The sequence below is a fragment of the Eublepharis macularius genome, chromosome 4 (genome assembly GCF_028583425.1).
Source record: "Eublepharis macularius isolate TG4126 chromosome 4, MPM_Emac_v1.0, whole genome shotgun sequence".
Classification (NCBI taxonomy): Eukaryota; Metazoa; Chordata; class Lepidosauria; order Squamata; family Eublepharidae; genus Eublepharis; species Eublepharis macularius.
The window spans coordinates 11,685,983-11,704,524 of record NC_072793.1 but is presented as its reverse complement, the minus strand read 5'-3'; the positions used below and the strand labels follow the sequence as shown (position 1 = coordinate 11,704,524).

Sequence of the window (18,542 nt, the reverse complement as noted above, 5' to 3'; positions counted from 1 at the left end):
ATAGTTCGGAGTGCCTGTAATTTGCAGGCAGGGTCTACCTGTCCCCTCAGTCAGGGGGCATGAGAGGGCTAATTCAATGGCCAGGCTTGGGTTGCTTGTTTGTGGGCAGCTTCTCCTTAAAAAAGGAATGCGAGCAGCATCACAGGCTATATTTACCTGTATGACTCAAAGCTCACCCCTGCTCGGAATCTGTGACACTGCACGGGCAGGGGGAAGAGGCACCCGGCCATGGATGGGCAGTGGCCAGGGCAGGGCGGTGACCACGAGAGGACCAAGGAAGCTTTTTCTTGATGGTGCAAATGTGTGGATACGAACAACTAGGACAGTGCAAGGGTAAGATGTTCGATATTCTGTCTCCTACATTAAAAGGGAAAACAAAGTAACAGTACTTCCAGTAGCATTGCCACTACGACCGCCACTAGTTGTAACCATAGTGTTATTGCTACTACACATGAATAAGAATATAAATAAATATGACACTGCCTTATGTCAAGTCATGTCAAGTGCATCTGACGAAGAGAACTGTGATTCTCGAAAGCTTATGCTACAATAAAGTTGGTTAGTCTTAAAGGTGCTACTGGACTCTTTTTATGTCAAGTCAAACTCTCATTTTTATTATTTATTTATCATCTGCCTTTCCCACTGAGATCTACGGCAGATCTAGCCCAGGACCGTCTGCTTCCAAGGGCAGCAGCCCTCCAAGATCTCCGAAAGAGACTTTCTCTCCTGGACCTGGATGAGCTGTTGACTCCTCCACTATAGCATTTGTGAAGCACTGGCCCCTGATCCCCCTCAGTATGAACAACTAGGTTTTAAACCCATAATAACCGCATATGATAGGAGTAAATCTTGATGCAATGAGCTATGATTCTTGAAGTGGAAGTGATAGTAGGTGACTGCTACTGCTGCTACTAGAGGGAGAAATAGAAACAGTAGTACTTTTGGCTCCCATCAGCCAAATTATAACCAGGGCTTTTTTTCAGCTGGAATGCGGGGGAACGGAGTTCCAGAACCTCTTGAAAATGGTCACATGGCTGGTGGCCCCGCACCCTGATCTCCAGACAGAGGGGAGTTGAGATGGCCCTCCGCGCCGCTCAGCGGCGCGGAGGGCAATCTCAACTCCCCTCTGTCTGGAGATCAGGGGGCGGGGCCACCAGCCATGTGACCCTTTTCTCCGAGGGCAACCTACTGAGGTCCACCACCTCTTTTCCCAGAAAAAAAACCCTGATTATAACACTTCAGCAAAGCCAACCATAAACCGCCAAACTATGCTCCCTGAGGTGGTAGGAGTAGTCATCATTATAGTAGTTACTAATAGTAGTAGTACTAGTTTTTGGCTCCCACAGACCAAGTTCTACAATTTTAATAAAGCAAAACCTGCACCACCGAGGTATACTTTCTGAAGAGCTAGTGAGAATAGCAGCAGTAACTGTTGCAGCAGCAGCTATTGCCAGCAATACTAGTTTTGCCTCCCACTGACCAGTTTATACAGTTTTCGAAAACTGTATAGAAAACCTTTTGAAGCAAAACCTTAACTTCCAAATGCTTTGCACAACATAAGCCCCCAGACTAAACTTACACATGCACAACATGTGCAGACATTATAATACAGGACTGAAAGACCCAGTCTCTGCATGCAGCAAAATAAAGTGGCGCTGTGGTGGCAGAGAGTTCAGGCGCGAGAATAGACGGTCGTTCTTCAGTGTGCCAGTGAGGATTAAATTTTTAAAAGTTCCCCGACATTAATAATTCCTTGTAAATGGAAAACTAGCACAGCAGGCAAAGAGATATGTTGCAAGCTTTTGCTTTGGTACGCTAATTTTTTATTTTCAAGGATCTTTTTTTCACATGGGGCAGCATTACAAATGTGACTCTCCATACCAACCATTTGAAGTGGTGCAGCCCATTCTGTCTCCTCCAGATTCTACCACTTCATTCAACTCCATGTGTAGACAAGGACCGCGAAGGTTATGCCACATGATCTAAAGCCGCCTCTCCCTATATATTCCCCAGAGGACGCTCTGGTCAGGAGAGGAACAGCTGCTGGTGGCCCCGGCCCCAGGGGGGCCCGCCTATCCTCAACCAGAGCCAAGGCCTTCTTGGTCCTGGCTCCAACCTGGTGGAACTCTCTGTCTACTGAGACCAGGGCCTGGCCAGATCAGGGCCGGCGCCAGAGGTTTTGGCGCCTGCGGCAGCGTGCCTTGCGCCTCTGCGCGGCGTGATGACGTCATCGCAGACGTCATCACGCGCCACAGGGGGGCTGGGCGGCACGCCGACCGCTGAAGCTGCGGGCTGCTGCTGGAGCGGCGCACGGAGGCTGCTCCGCGCGCCGCCCCAGCAGCAGCTCATGGCTTCTGCGCTCGGCCGGGGCGGAGGAGTGCGCAGCGGAGCTGAGGTGGCTGGCTGCAGCAGTAGCTGCAGCCAGCCAGGCAGCCCCGTGCCGCCGCCGCCACATGCCCCAGCCGAGCGCAGAAGCTGCGAGCCAGGGCTGGGGAGGCGCGCGGAGGCTGCTCCGTGCGTAACCCTGCAGCAGCTCACGGTTTCTGCGCCCAGCTGGGGTGGAGGAGCGCGCAGCGGAGCTGGCGTGGGCTGGCTACAGCTGCTGCTGCAGCCATCCAGCCAGCTCCGTGCCGCCGCCGCCGCACGCCCCAGCTGGGCGCAGAAGCCGCGAGCCGCTGCTTGAGCGGTGCACAGAGGCTGTGCCCGGCTGGCGTGTGTGGCGGCGGCGGCAGCAAGGGGCTGGCTGGCTGGCTGCAGCAGTAGCTGAAGGCAGCCCAGTCACTCCAGCTTCGCTGCGCGCGCTTCCACCCCCACCACCCCCTCCAGCGCCCCTCCCGTGCACACGCGCCCGAGGCCACCGCCTACCTGGCCTCCATGGGCGCGCCGGCCCTGGGCCAGATATGTTATCTTTTTGAAGGGGCTGTAAGCAGGGCCAGATCTACGGTTGCCGGCGCCCAGGACAACCCAAGTCTGGCCCCCTGCGTGTGTGTGCAGCACGCACGCACTCACAGTGCTGTGTGATGACGGTACCTCTCTGATGTCATCACGCAGGGGCAGGGCGTGCCGTAGGGTTGCCAGCTCCGAGTTGGGAAATTCCTGAAGATCTGGGGTGTGAAACCTGGAGAAAGTGGGGTTTGGGGAGGGAAAGGACCTTGGCATGGCATAATTCCATAGAGTCCACTCCCAAAAGTAGCCATTTTCTCCAGGTGAACTGATCTCTGTGGCCTGGAGACCACTTGTAATTCCAGGAGATCTCCAGCCACTACCTGGAGGCTGGCAACCCTAGCGTGCCATCAGCGGAGCATCAGCAGTGTGGGTGGCTGGGAGGCTGCCCGTACCATTCGCCTGCCCCTCTGAGGGGGCGGCCGACTTGCCGCATGCTCCTTGTCCTGTGGGGCAGGCGAATGGTGTGGGTGGCTGCTCAGCCGCTGGCGCTGCTGCCAGCGCACTCCCAGTGGCTGGCAGCTGCGCCCGGCACCCCCTCTTCAGCAGTGCTGGGGGCAGACTACCCATCGATCCGGCCCTGCCTGTAAGACAGAGATGTTCCACCAAGAATATGGTTGAGGCTGCGCCCGGCCTCTACCGGCCTGGTAGGGAAGGAAGAGAACAATCTAAACTCTCCCAGTTAGGTTGTCCATCATCCTGTTTCCGTATTGGTTAATATTGCCATCTGTTGCCATCTGTTCGAATTAATTGTCTGTAATATTGACTGAATTTTAGATGTTTTAAATTGTTTTTATGGAAATGTGATATTTATTGTGGTTTTAAATGATGTGATCTGCCCTGCGCCCGCTTGCAGGGAGGGCAAAATAAAAATCTAAAATAATAAATAAATAGAGCACCCTTCTGATATAAATGCAGAGTCCCAAATGGGAGGAAAGCTCGTGGGATCGGTAACATGTCTTGTACTGAAGGGACCTGCTGCTGAGACAATGCGTTGCAATACAATGTTCTGCCTTTGGGACAGAACTTGAGCGTTGGTGGCGTATCCGTGCACAAACAAAGATGTCTGAGTTTGAACTAGTGCAAATGTAGCTTTAATTATTTTTATCAGGCAGAAAGACAGAAGGCACAATTGCTTGGAGAATTCCTGGATGTTCTTCACGGCTCCGAGAGGAGAGATGGAGAGAACGTAGGAATGGTGCTTGGGAATACAAAGTCATAATTGCATCTCTAATGCCCAAACCACATGTTATGGGGAAGTCATGGGTTCTGCTGCTCCATGGACTAAAACGTCACTGAAGATGCCCATCACATTTGCACTTCTCCCCAAGGAGCCACCAAAGAAGCAAGGAAAGGTTGCGATGATGTCCTGTTGCATACATTTTTCAAGACCACCTCACCGAAGAGAAACAGGAAGAGACTTGGGTCGAAATAGAATTGCTGGCAGGCCTGGAGAAAAGCTCCTTTCCCTTTAATAGATCCAGAGGAGTTAGCGGTGTTAGTCTGTAATCACAAAATAGAAAAGAGTCCAATAGCACCTTTAAGACTAACCAACTTTATAGTAGCATAAGCTTTCGAGAACCATAGCTTCCTTTGTCAGATGCATCGTCAGATGCATCTGACAAAGAGAGCTGTGGTTCTCGAAAGCTTATGCTACTATAAAGGTGGTAATCTTAAAGGTGCTACCAGACTCTTTATTATTTCCCTTTAATAGGGGCTTACCTTGCAGTAATAGGGAACTTTTCATGGCACGAAAGTAAATATCACCTGGAAAATAACATCCCATCGAGCCTCTATTACTGGGTCAGAGCATTTTTTTTCTCCAGGCAGTTGGTAACTCTGGGTTGAAATATTAGGAAGAACTTTTTCATGGTCAGAGTAGTTCAAAGGTGGAATCAGCTGCCTAGGGAGGTGGTGAGCTCCCCTTCCCTGGCAGTTTTCAAGAAGAGGCTGGATGAATACTTGTCAGAGATGCTTTAGGCTGATCCTGCACTGGGCAGGGGGTTGGACTAGATGGTCTCTATGGCCCCTTCCGACTCTGTGATTCTATGATTCTATGAAATCTCCCATAATGTGTCACTGGAACCCGAACTGAGAGTCTCCTGCAGCATTTCCAAAGCTTTTGTTAGCCAAGGTATTTTTACCTGAATTAAAATTGGAGGAATGCTTTACTGATACACCCCCAAAAGGTTGACTTTTAAAGAAAGAGAAAGGACCGCTCTGAGAGGCGCTATGTTTCAGTGGGAGTCAGTGTTCTCACCATGCCTCCTGATTGGAAGGCGACCCAGAACAGGGGCTACTTCAGAGATACAACAGGCAGCCTCTTCTGAGAGGCTCTCCTGGCGCATCTCTGCATTGGTTGAACAATCCAATCACACCCAGAGTTAGCAGAGACTGCTAACTAAGAGGCAAGGCCAGAACAGTAGATGATGCAGAGGCACAGCGGGCAGCCTCCTCCACGGATGACTTTATTTACTTATTTATCCTGGCAAATTAGTATTTCTTTTGTGGCCCCTTGGTGCAAGCTCACAGTTTGGGAATGACTTCTCTAGTGACTTCAAGTGGACCTGACAGCCGACACTCCGTCCTGAGTTTTCTGTGCAGTCCCTGCAGAGGAGGACAATGCAGGCTGCGAGGCCTGGGCCGTCCCCTCCTCTCCGGTGGCCAAAGGGTGTCCTGGGTTTACCACTGCGGAGCCTCGGCTTCTGGCTTCTGTGAACTCCCAGACCTCGTGTCACGGGGATAATGACAGGGTCGCTGGGAGGGGGAGGCTGCGCGGGTTTTAAATAATGTGCAAATTGGCCCTGCTCCTCATGCGGTTTGCTGCCTTTCCACGGGGGGATCCTTCCTGCTGGGACCCCCAGACAAGCGCATGACTCAGCTGCGGTGGCTGCCCCAGATGGGAAGTTGCTCACATCCCCTCGCTGGGTGAGTCAGGCAGCAGAGCCCAGGACGGCCCCCGCCCCCACCGCGGGCCTGGAGCCATTTTCACACCTGAAGCGCCAAGTCCAAAAGACACCCTGGACCCGAGGACCGGAGTCCTTCGAGACACACAGGGCGGGAAGGTGGGAGAATAGCACCACCTGCTGGCCGTGGCCGCACAAAGCTTCTCGTTGCTCTGTGCGTGGCTGGAGGCCGGCAATTGTGAGAGTCGAAGCTTCATTTCCAACAGGGTTCCCATTTACTTCGCCCTGCCATTGTCTCTGGTCAGATAAGTTCTGTAGTGCTACAAGAGCAACCTTTGCTGGAGAAGATCTGGCTGTTCCATTCCCTTCTGGCCCTTTCCCCATGCAGAATTCCCTCAGCTGCCTTTTGCCCTTCGCGGCTGGAATAAGGTTACCAACAGACCTGTCCTTTTCAGAGAAGCTTAACGAGTGGAAATGGGAAGCTGAAGCTTTTTATGGAATGGAGGTAAATAATATCACCTGGTAAGTAATATACCATTAAGTCCAGGGCCTTTTTTCTGGGAAAAGACGTGGTGGAACTCAGGACCGCACAATGACGTCACTATGAGTCAGCTGGAACAAGGGGGGGAGTTTAAAAAAGTTTAAATCACCCTCAGCGAAAATGGTCACATGGCCGGCGGCCCCGCCCCCTGATCTCCAGACAGAGGGGAGTTCAGATTGCCCTCTGGGCTGCTGGCACAGAGGGCAGGGCCACCGGCCATGTGACCATTTTCAAGAAGTGCCGGAACTCAATTCCACCACTTTCCAGCTGAAAAAAAGCCCTGATTAAGTCTCTATTAACACGGTAAAGGTTCTGAGTCATTACTGACCCATGGGGGGGACATCACATCACGACGTTTTCTTGGCAGACTTTTGTTACGGGGTGGTTTGCTATTCATCTACACTTTACCCCCAGGAAACAAAGACAGACATTTTTCTCCAGGCAGTTGGCAAGCCAGCTAGGGTTACCAGCTACCTAGAGAAAAACTGTCCACTTCCTTTCATAGAGGCTTAATTGGATGTTTTTTTACTGTCCTGCCATGAAAAGATTAAGGTGCCCATTTTCACATATTAAGCCTCTCGTAAAAGGACAAGATATTTTTCTCTAGGCCTGCTAGCAATCCTAATTTGAACTTTGGGTTGCCAACGGACCAGAAAATGCTAGTCTGGCCTGCTCCGGTGTGTTTAATTACAGTTTTGAGAACAAGCAGGTGAAGCTTTTCCAGACACAGAGAAAAGCATTACCACTTGTTAATGAGACAAAGTGGTTTTTAACAGCAGAGCAAAGGCAGGTAAAAAGTTGGCAGTTCTAACCCCATCCCGCACCTGCCCTACGTTTTCTTTTAGATGGCATGATAGGTGGGCTTTGCTTTGCTTACAGAGAGGGATATCTACACCTCAGCCTTGATCTGGTTTAGTAACCACTTCCTGTCATCATAATATGCTAGGAAGTGATGGCTTATAGGCAAGTCGTCAGAATCCTTCCAAAATTACAATACCCAATTTTGCAAGGAATTACAATTCCAGTTTTGCAGGGAGGAAGCTAGGGTGGCTTAAACTGGTATAAACTTGTTATATGTTTGCAATGCAGACATGCGCTGCCTGCTCACTATATTTGAAGTCTGGGAGGATTCCTCCTTCACCACGTCATATTTCCTGGCACCCCCTGCAGTTTTTGTTGGTGTTCCTCCCTCCCCTGCAACTTGGCTTCCTGGCTTCAGATTAGGGCTGCCAAATGGCCTGGAGAAAAGGGCTCCGGTCCTTTCATAGAGGTTTGATGGGGTGCTGTTTTCCTACCTGCTATGAAAAGCACCAGCTTTTCTACAAATTAAGCCCTGTTGGCAACCCTACTTCAGACAGCTGAAGCCATTCTACCTGTGGCATAGGTTGTGGTCTAGATTGTACAGTTCACCTGTGAAAGGCCAGCAGGGGATGGTCTTGCCTCAGGAGCTAGATGCTGGACAGACAGCTCTCTTATTAGCCCCATCAACTCAAAGATTCAACCGTTCTATAAACTCTGGTTCTTTCTGGCAGAGTGTAGGCTGTAAAATACTGCCCTTCTTGCCTTCTGAGATGAACACCAAGGGGACCGACTGCCAAATCATAAGAACATAAGAGAAGCCATGTTGGATCAGGCCAATGGCCCATCCAGTCCAACCACTCTGTGTCACACAGTGGCCAGAAACCAGGTGTCCTCAGGAGGTCTGCCAGTGGGGAAGGGACACTAGAAGCCCACCCTCCCTGATTGCTCCCCCAAACTCCAAGAATACAGAGCATCACTTCCCTAGACAAAGAGTTCCATCTATACCTTGTGTCTAAATCATGTGTATGCCCGTCTGTACATGTGCATTCAGAGGTGGTCCTTCCACAAGGAAGGGCAAAATGGAAGAAAATAGTGGGTATCTTTAAAGGTGGCAGAAAGGGAGACTGTCATGGTCTTTGAAGGTACACTCTACGAGAAAGTTCTCTGTGTAAACTCATGTAAAATGAACAGAATTTTATGCTCCAGAACTTTCTTGTGGTTTGCAAGCTGCTGGGACTAATGAGAGGGGATGCCATTTGGATTTTCCACTTTAGGCACCAAAGTATCATGCACCAGCCTCAGACATATGCATTTGATTTGGCTATATATAAGCTGGTCCTCAGCTAGCACGGATTGAGATGTCTACTGGCTTCTTCAGGAAGAGGTGTCTCCCTCCTATTTGCAGAAACCAATTAGTTTTAACTTGGTAAGGATAATAGTCTCTGCTCAACCAGGCCAGCTAAACTGAAAAAAAAAAACTACCACTTCCAATGATCTCCTAATTGTATTTTTAGATGGACAGCCATGTTGGTCTGCAGTAGAACTCCTTTACTTCTCCTTTACATGTGGTGGGGTGGATAGGAGCAGCGCATTGCACTGAACAATGGATACAGAACGCCACCTAGTGGTTGCTTTTAAAGAAGCACACCTTTCTGCAGCCTCCAGCTAGGTTTTGTCCTTGCTTGTTGTCATTTTTGTGCAAAAAATGCTTGTAATGCACCAAACACGTAATGAAGAAGGAAGTGTAAACCAATAACAAGATACATTGCAGGCTCTGCATCCTTAAGAAGTGACAGTGGGCTTATTAGCAGTGGCAGTTCTTTGCAGGAGGCATCTGCCTTCAGTCACGGACTCACGGTTCTTTGTTCCGGATATAGGAGCCAAACTGGAGATACTGGAGATCCGTGTTGGAATGCCCAGATGTATCATTTATCTGCAAAACGTAATGAGGGGAGGCTAATATGAATTTGGGCTCCGGCACCAAGTAACTGCCTTTTGCACAGGCTGTTTTCCCAGTGAGAAATGCCCCCATCAGCTGCTTTATGCCACCAGGGGAAGCAAAGGTTGGTACCTGAAGTTGACAGTCGATGAGGCTTCTGAGCTAGCAGGCCTTTCACGGTGGAACCCTAATGAGTCAAGAACCACATAACCATTCTGAGCTCCTTAAGGAAAGATGCAGTAAAAATGGGAGAAACAGACAAAACTTTGCAGCCGTTATTTCTGGAAAGCTGTAGCTCAAACCCTGACCTGAATGGCTCAGGCTAGCCAAATCTCTTCAGATCTCAGAAGTTAAGCAGAGTTGGCTCTGATGAGCACTTGGAGATTGCTAAGGAAGTCCAGGGTCCTATGCAGGGGCAGGCAATGGCAAGCCACCTCTATTAGTCTCTTATCTTGAAAACCCCAGCAGGGGTCGCCATTTGTTCATTGTGACTTGACAGCACCTTACATACACAGAACAGCAACGGTGATTCTTTTGCAAGGGATACAGAGGTCTTGTGGGTGTGCCTCTGGGGCAGAGAATGTAGCACTTAAAGAGCACCTTTGTCAGTGATGTCCACTTCCCGTGGCAATCAAGGGTTTGGGAGCCCCGACTGCCACTCCTTTGTGCTAAAACAGCAGTGTTCTGGTGAGAACGAAGTGGTGGGCTGGGGGGGGGGGGACATATTGTAAACCACTCTGGGTTCCCACTAAGGAGAAATGGTGTTATAAAGACATAAATTTCCCCACATTTGATATAGTGAACTTGTACCTGGAAATGCTGCCTGGATGAAAAATCAGGTACACCCCTGACAACTTTTTCTCCCATTCAGATTGCTCCTACCAGTACTTGACTGTACAGAAATGCCCGCTGGGGATCCTGTGGCCGTGTACGCCACCCTAAGTGTGGTCCAGCCCTTTGATTCAGTGCAACTTTTGCCTCCCTCATGTTTCCATAGATTTCTGTGAATCAAGTGTGACTGTCACAGACACCTACTGAATAGGTTTGAAATTACAGCACATCAAGTCAGGAAGGGGTGAACTATTATTAGCAGGGCTTTTTTTCAGCAGGAATACGGGGAACGGAGTTCCGGCACCTCTTGAAAATGGTCACATGGCTGGTGGCCCCGCCCCCTGATCTCCAGACAGAGGGGAGTTGAGATAGCCCTCCGTGCCGCTCAGCGGCACGGAGGGCCATCTCAACTCCCCTCTGTCTGGAGATCAGGGGGCGGGGCCACCAGCCATGTGACCATTTTCTCCGAGGGCAACCCACTGAGTTCCACCACCTCTTTTCCCAGAAAAAAAGCCCTGATTATTAGGGTCAACTTTTATGAGGAGCGAGAACACGTATTTGGCTTGCTGAGCTGGGCTGAGCCTATTTTAGATAATCTGCCCTTAGAACTCTGCAAAATATCTTCTTCACTTAAAAGATGGCTTTATTGTATTTATTAATATGAAGTGGCCCAACCAGATGCTAACCAGCTGGGGAGGCTCTGTCACGAAAACCAGCATTTTTCTCGGCTTACACTGGATAGCGATCAAACCTGGCAGAAATACATTTCTCAAACCACAATGTTAGTTCCCCCTTGGTCATCCAAGCTGTTAAATAAATGCCCCCTTAACATTAACACGTCTGAACAGTACAACGACCTTTCAAAGGACAAATTAAAGGTATTATTAACAAATTAGGTGTCACTCCAATAGTTCATAGAAAAACAGGAACTATCTTCACACTAACAAAGGTAACAGACCTCTAATTTGCAGTTTTAGTATCTGGATCAGTGCTCAAGTTATAGGAGAGGAGCCCTTAAATAAATCCACAAGCTCCATCAATTCACTGTCCTCTGCTGAGAGTTTCCAAAAATGGTAGCTTTACAAAAGGGAGGAGTAATTACTGATTCTGGATCTCACTTTACTTTCTTTCCATTATATGGCATGGCTTTATCTAGTCAGGTTGGATGCTGACCTAGCTGAACTCAGTAGCTTTACAAGAGAATACATCATCCGGCTTCTTCAGCTACTGTTTGGGGAGATTATTGTTCCTGAATGCCTGGTGCCACAGAGGCTGATTCCGCACACGTTGGATAATGCACTTCCAATCCTCTTTATAGATCATTTGGAACGGATTTTTTCCTGCAGAACAAAAAATCCACCTCTAGCGATTGATGAAGTGCATTGAAAGTGCATTATCCAACATGTGCGGAATCAGCCAGAGATGCACACAGGTGAAGTCAGCAGCAGCCCGTACAAGAGCTTTCTCTGTGGTGGCCCCTATCCTGTGGAATGACCTGCCTGAGGAAGTCAGAAGAGCCCCCACTCTCCTGGCTTTCCACAAACGATGCAAAACTGAACTATTCAAAAAGGTTTTTTACTCAACGGAGGGCTGCATTGTAGGGAGGGGGTGTCAGATGCCTCACTAATGAGTTGGGGATCATAGACTTCATCACTCTTTTTGCCTTATATATTATCTGCTGCTTTAAATACATACTCCTATGTACAACCAGCGCTCCATGTTGTCTAATGTTAGTCCTGGAATTATGTTTTGCGCCCGTATTTTCTACTCGGTCTTGGATCCTTGCTAATGCTATGTCTTTCAAACTTGTATCTTTTCACCTTGTGGTATTGTATTGAAATGTACTTGATACTGATTTTATTAACCTCATACTGTGTAATCCGCCTTGAGTCTTAGTGAGAAAGGCGGACTATAAATGACGTAAGTAAAAATAACTGTATGGAAGTAGGGAGGCTGAACAGGCCTTTGCAGGTTTACTGCCCATTGCACGTATCCCTGCTAGGTAAGAACTGCCCTGCCAGGCCAGGCCATCCAACCCAGCGCTGTCTCCAAAGAACGAGCCCGGCTCTCACGTCGGTGGCCCTTCTCTGTGGCTTGGCACTAGCAACTGGGAGCCAGGGGTGTGCTGCCTCTGAACATGGAGGCTCTATTCGCGCTGATTGCGCTACAGCAGCACGAGAGAGAGAGAGCGAGAGGAGCAGCCGCGGGGCTTGCTGTCTGCTGCACCGAAAATAAAGAGGCGTTTTGCGGCACCTTCAAGTCTTTACTGCCCCACCAGACTCGCGCGGGTTTGTCTTGTCACACGTGAGGAGGGGGGCGCTCCCCGGCAGGCCGCAGCCCCAGCCGCCCCGGAGGCGTCCGCGGCCCGCTTCTCAGCCCTCCTCGCCGCTGCGGCGCGGCTGCCAGCCGGCCGGGCCTCCGCTGCTGGGGGCGCCGCCGGGCACCACGGTGGCGGCGGAGGCGCTGCTCTCCAGGCTGCTGCTGCTGCTGCCGCGGGCGAGCCGCCCCCCGCCGCGCCGCCCCTGCCCGCCGCCCGCCCGCCGGCCCCGCTCCAGCTCCTCGTCGGTGTCCGAGTCGGGCGCGGTGTGGCGGCGGATCCGGGCCATGGCCTCCCGCAGCGCCCGCGCGTACGAGCCGCCCGAGGGCCCCGCCGCGCCGCCGCTGCCTGCCGGGGGGCCGCTGGGCCCGGGCTCCGCAGGCGCCGCCGGGGAGGGCACGGGGCTGCCGGGGCTGCCCGCGGCGGGCGAGGGGGCCGGCCCGGGGGACTCCGCCGGGCCCCTGGGGCGCCTCGGGCTGGCCGCCGCCGAGCGCCGCCCGGCCGGCCCGGCGAAGCCCAGCTCGCTGGCGGGGAGGCCCAGGATGCGGGCGGCGCGCTCCTGCAGCGAGGCGGCGGCGGGGCTGCGCGCGGGGCCCGGCCGGCCCAGGGGGCGCACGCGCTCGGCCCGCGCCGGGGGCACGTAGCGGGTCCGGATCACCACGCACGTGGCGTCGATCTCCAGCACCCCCCCGGGCCCCGCCGCCCGGGCCCCGCGCCGCCGCCCGCCGGGCACCCCGGCCTTGGGGCCGGCCGAGGGGCTGAAGGCCCACCCTGCGGGGAGGGCGTGCGGGGGCCCGCCGGGCGGCCGCCTGGAGGCGCGCGGCAGGGTGTGGCTGCGGGGCTGGGGGCTCCGGGGCCGGGGGGGCTCCGCTCGCTCCGCCTGCCGCCGCCGCCCGGCCCAGGTCCTGGCGCCCAGGAGGAAGCTGCCGCCGCCGGGCGCCCGGGCTCCTCCGTCCGGCTCTGGCGCTCGGGCCGGCCTCGCTCCGGCGCCAGCTGGCCCGCCCGCCCGGGGCCGCGGCTGGACGGTGCGGTGGGCCGCCTCGTAGGACGGCGGGGCCACGTAGGGCGGCGGGCGCGGGCAGTTCTCCTTGCGGGGCCCCTGGCCGGCCCGCAGCCGCAGCAGCAGGTGGGCTTCGTAGCTGGGCGGCGAGCGGGCGGGCGCCCCGCGGTGGGCCCTGCCGCCGTCCGGGGCCAGCGCAGCCCCCCGGGCCGGCTCCGCGCCGCAGCCGCCGGGACCAGCCGGGCTCCGTGGCGCGCGGGGCTCGGGAGACGCCTCGGCGCCGCGCCGCTCGTTCGCCGCGGGCCCGGCGCGCTCCTGCCTCGGGGGGCCCCAGCCAGGCGGAGGCTGGCCGGCCGGCCGGTTGGTGGAATCCTGCAGGACGCGCGGCCCCGGCCGGCGCGGGCACGGCGCGAAGTCGGACAGCAGCCGCTTCTCGAAGAGCCTGCAGGGGGGAGAGAGAGAGAGAGAGAGAGGCGGCCGTGAGCCTGCGGAAGGCGCCCCGGAGCGCGCGCGGACCGGCCGGCAACAACCGCGCAGCGCCGGTGGAAAGCCCCGTCCTCTCGAAAGCCGGCAAGGCCGGCGCTCGGGCCCCCCTGCCCCTTGCTCCAGGACACGTTTTGCTTCCTCTCCTCAGAGCCAAGCTACAAGTGACGAATGACCCTTGCCTGGCAAGTGAACAGACTCCCGTGTATTCCTCCCTGTTCACTCGCTCAGCGCAAGTGAATGGCAAGTGAACAGGGAGGAATACAGGGGAGTCTGTTCACTTGCCAGGCAAGGGTCATTCGTCACTTGTAGCTTGGCTCTCAGTCAGCAAGAGAAAGGGGGCAGAGCCGCCCTGCCCGCCGTGGCCTTTGTGCACTTTCCACCCCATAGGAGGCTTCCTCTGCATAAATGGGCCTCAGTTTTGTCTTCTCCATCTTCCTGGCTGTGCTTTTGCAGCTGTTCAGAATACCTAATAGGGAATTCACAGGACCTCTAGCAGTATTAAAAATACACCTGACTTTTGTACACTGGAATTACTTGGATGACACCAAAGTTTGTTATCTAATACTTTCTTCGCTTGCCAGCAAGTATTGCTTTTGCTTTATTTTATGCGAAGGCAGGTTCCTGGAGAAAGATGACAATAGGGCCAGGGGATATAATTATGCCCAACCACCTCCATCCTGACCAACTAGCAGCATTGACAGGTAAAGGGTCTTCAGACAAAACCAGTTTTTGGAAAATGCAAGGGGATCTAGGTGCTCCCAGCCCCCTCTGTTTGGAGGGGGAGGGGTTCTGCGGAGGGTGAGCCAGTGGGTGCAATCCTCCCCAGTGAAAATGCCTTCCATTCCCACATTCCCGGGTGTCTTGGGGACTAGTGCCTTTACATTGGCAGAGATGGCTACTCGAGCCTGTCGAGAGGCCCTTTGTGGCCAGCGGTGCCCTCTGTTGCTCACACATAAAATAGTAAAGGGAATGTGTTTGCAGTGAATTGACAGCTGTCATCTAAATGGGCCTGGCTCAAAGGTCTGCGCTTGCTTGTGGTGAACACAGGACTCTGGGAGGAGGGGATACATGCTTGTAAGGATGCATAGTGGACATAGATTCCAGGGAATTCCAGTTGGCCAGGTAACATGCACCTGTTACCTTTGTGCAAATGTGAATCCCCGCTTCATCTTTATAGTGTTTATGAACTATGAAGACAAACGTATGCACGCAAAACACACTTGCTGTATAAAGTGTGACTCAGTCCTAAAGGGCCTTTTGGCAGCATGCTATTGGAACAGCGACATAAATTGCTTTGCACACATTTTCTCAGTTATCTTTACAGCAAGGTAATCCAATTAGCCTGACGTTGCAGAGTGTGGGAAGGTGGGGTGAGGGAACAGCGGCTCACTGGATGGCAGGTAGCATGTTTGTGGCCGATACATGACTTGCACCGGGCACTGGCTGGCCTGCCTTTGCCGCTGTGGCGCACGAACTCCCATCAAAGTCTGTAGCCGCCCTGACTGGCAGTGGCCTCCCCACCCCCCACCCCCCACGATGCTCATTAATTCTGACTCACCAACCACCGATTACTTCAGTGTTGGCTCAGGCACATAATTTGCCAGCCCTAATCCCCTCCCTCCCTTCCGCCCCTACAAAGTGGTCCGTGATCATTTCCTGCCTACCCCAGACCTGTCATGGCCCCCAGCTTTGCCGATGCCTCTCGATTCTCCACATCCAGCCAGAACTGCTGCCCGTGCACTGCAGACTCTCCCATCTTAATAACTGCTCGTTCTTAAAGATACTTTTGTTGTATTTTTAACCGGCCCTTCCTTCAAGGAGCTCGCGGCAAACAACATCTTTCTCCTGTGCTCCATTTTATCCCCACATCAACCTCCCAGTGAGGCAAGTTAGACTGAGAGCCAAGCTACAAGTGATGCCTTACACAGGTTGGACACGTGTCAGCTTACCTCAAGTTTTGATGGGAAATGGTTTTACAGCTTGGCTCTCCATTACAGCTGCAAGACCAGGATGCCTACATTTCCCATCAAAACTTGAGGGAAGCCGACTAGTGTCCAACCTGTGTCAGGCGTCACTTGTAGCTTGGCTCTGAGGGAGAGAGACTAGTCAAATGACAGGGTGGAGATTTACACAGGGTCTCCTAGCTCCTAGTCTAACTCTTGAACCACTACACAGAGGTGGGATTAGCTGAGAGGTGATGATGGACCAATGTGTATAGATGGAAGTAAGGGAAGGAGTTCAGAGAATTGGAAAAGCATGTGGTGTGCACAGGGTGGGGCAGGGGGAGAGAGAGAGAGAGAGAGAGCCAACCAACACGGAAGTATTCGTTGGCTGGTGAGTTGTGATTAAGGACCGTCATAGGCAGGGTTAGAAAGGGGGCATTCCTGGTTAGGATGCTTACAGGCTTTGATGAGAGTTCGTACAGTGCAGCCACTGCGAGATAAGACGCCGATGGATTTTCAGTAGCCTACCTTGACACAGGCCCCTGTGTTAACTCACAGAAGCGAATAGTGGATCGAATGGACCAGTAGCCTGGCCTTTCTAGCAGCCAGTGCAACACAGTATAGATGCTGCTGTTGGCGGGGTGGGATAGAGGGGCAAAAATAATTATCAGCAAGGTTAATTATGAAATTATTTCTTCTACAGCACTCTTGGGAGTGTATAAATTGGACTTATGATCATCACCAAGCTGAGCCTCAGCAAGTAGTTTTGGTTGGCAAAGAAAAGTTTCTCAAAGATTCCTAGCAAGCCATCCAAATCTGAATCGCATGCAAACCAAAACACAGCAGCCCTTGAACCCATTGCCAGAGCGTGCCCTTAGATCATTGTGAACTAACAATGTACTTCTTTTCTGTTACATTTTAGCCTGCCCCTCCTCCATTTTAGCCTCGCAACGACCTTGTGAGGTAGGCTAGACAAATAGTCTGGGCCTAGGGCTTTTTTTCTGGGGAAAGAGGTGGTGGAACTCAGTGGGTTGCCCTCAGTGAAAATGGTCACATGGCCGGTGGCCCCGCCCCCTGATCTCCAGACAGAGGGGAGTTGAGATTGCCCTCCGTGCCGCTCGGCGGTGCGGAGGGCAGTCTAAACTCCCCTCTGTCTGGACATCAGGGGGCGGGGCCACCGGCCATGTGACCATTTTCAAGAGGTTCCGGAACTCTGTTCCACCACGTTCCAGCTGGAAAAAAGCCCTGGTCTGGGCCAAGGCCAACCAGTGAGTGTTGGGGTGAGCAGGGATTGGAGCCTGTGTTTCCCCAGTCCTGCCTAAGGTCTCCAGTCACTATACCCCACAGAGAGACCCTTTTCTCATCTTCATCCTATCACCTTATCTAGCCCCTCCCTGCCATCCCTCATGGCTTTTAAGGAATTTAAGGCAACCCTTAAGACTCCCGTGTATTTTTGAGCTTCTACATCTTAGAAATCAGACCAGTTCAGTGCTAACAATCAGCACTCCCCCCCCCCACCGATGTCTTAGGGCCTTTCCTGCTACAAAGCAAAGGCCATGTTGCAGTAAAAAGCATGAGCTATGAACCAACAAGGCCCCACTTTGAATCTCAGCACAGCAGTGCCCCTCGGCCTTCCCGATCAGTAATATGGGGATAACAATGACAGGTCTTCCCTTTTCACGGATTACAGAAGGCATGCTTCAAACTTTTTAAGCAATTAGAAAAAGCACACTGCAAATGACTAAGAGATGTTACTGCTCACCTAGCCCTTCATTATCCAGCACCTACAACAAACCCAAATCCCTCCCTCCCCCCAAGCATCCAGCTTCCACTAAATTCCCCACGGATGCTTCCCCCGCCTCAATCCCCTGGCCCCCTCTGTTGGTTCATCGGTGCCAGGATTAGAGCTTTGTCAAAATAGCCCCCTGCTGTTCAACCAAATCCCTTCAAAAGAGTCCTGGACTCACGTGTACTGCCCAGCCACCCTGTGGTACATCCAGGGGGCACTGTAGCCCTTTCCAGTCCACGGCCCTGCTTCCATGGTACTCCGGCTGGAACAAGAGACTGTGTTAAACTCGACAAAGAGCAGGTTTGTTCTCTCACAGACGCGGAACCTGCCGCCATCTCCTGGCTTCAGCCCCGGGCGTTCAAACATCGTCCTGGTTGCCGGGATGCTTGGCAGCCACTAGAGCCCAAGGCAGTGCTGGTAGAGAGAGGCTGGGAGTGCATTACACCCACACACCATATGCAACATGACAGGCAAGTTCTCAGAGCAGGTAGAGAGGGTGGCCGTTGCCAGCAGCACAACTCAGACCGGGTGCACACACAATAAGCAGGGGGCCCCGGGACGCAGGATCAGGAGACAGAAGAACAGACTGTGACACATGGACCAGCACACACACACATGCAGAGATGCAGAAGCACACCAAGCAAGCAAGTGCGCCCAGTGATGAATCGCTCACATTGCTACACAGTGCGCTGTACATAGAGACCGCGCATGGCACCCCCTGTCACCACAAGAATGCTGCAAGAATAGTTACACAGCAGTAGAGATGCAAGATGCTGCAGAGCATAAAGACACATGCATCATGCTGACAAACACGGCATTTTCAGTATCTCACACACATGGAACATGTATGGCTTCTTGCCCAGCTCAACACTTAAAAAACCTGATGCCCAGTCCGCTGCATCAGGCACAAGATGCCCTTTGGCTCCAGTAGGAGGTAAAGGAAGCCAGGAGCGCAGCTCTTCAAAAAAAATCCTGCTTCCGTTATATTAAATTAGTTTATAGGGGGTTGGGAGGGATACAAGTTACGTGTACCCCCCCCCACTTGC

At 52.8% G+C, this 18,542-nt stretch overlaps 1 protein-coding gene across 1 annotated transcript; it reads right to left on the bottom strand.

Moving 5' to 3' along the window:
* Positions 1-12,333: 12,333 nt before the first annotated feature.
* DDN (dendrin) lies at positions 12,334-17,862 on the bottom strand. The gene is made up of 2 exons (XM_054975784.1): positions 17,675-17,862; positions 12,334-13,720 (listed from the first exon to the last, which is right to left on the bottom strand). The coding sequence occupies exons 1-2, from the start codon at positions 17,860-17,862 to the stop codon at positions 12,334-12,336; spliced, it is 1,575 nt and encodes a 524-aa protein (XP_054831759.1).
* Between the last annotated feature and the right edge of the window lie 680 nt (positions 17,863-18,542).

Coding starts and splice junctions, on each gene's coding strand:
- DDN (XM_054975784.1), bottom strand. CDS start 17,862: ATGTTTGAACGCCCGGGGCTGAAGCCAGGAGATGGCGGCAGGTTCCGC. Junction 13,721..17,674: donor AGGGTGGCTGGGCAGTACAC/GTGAGTCCAGGA, acceptor TCCCCCCTGCAG/GCTCTTCGAGAAGCGGCTGC.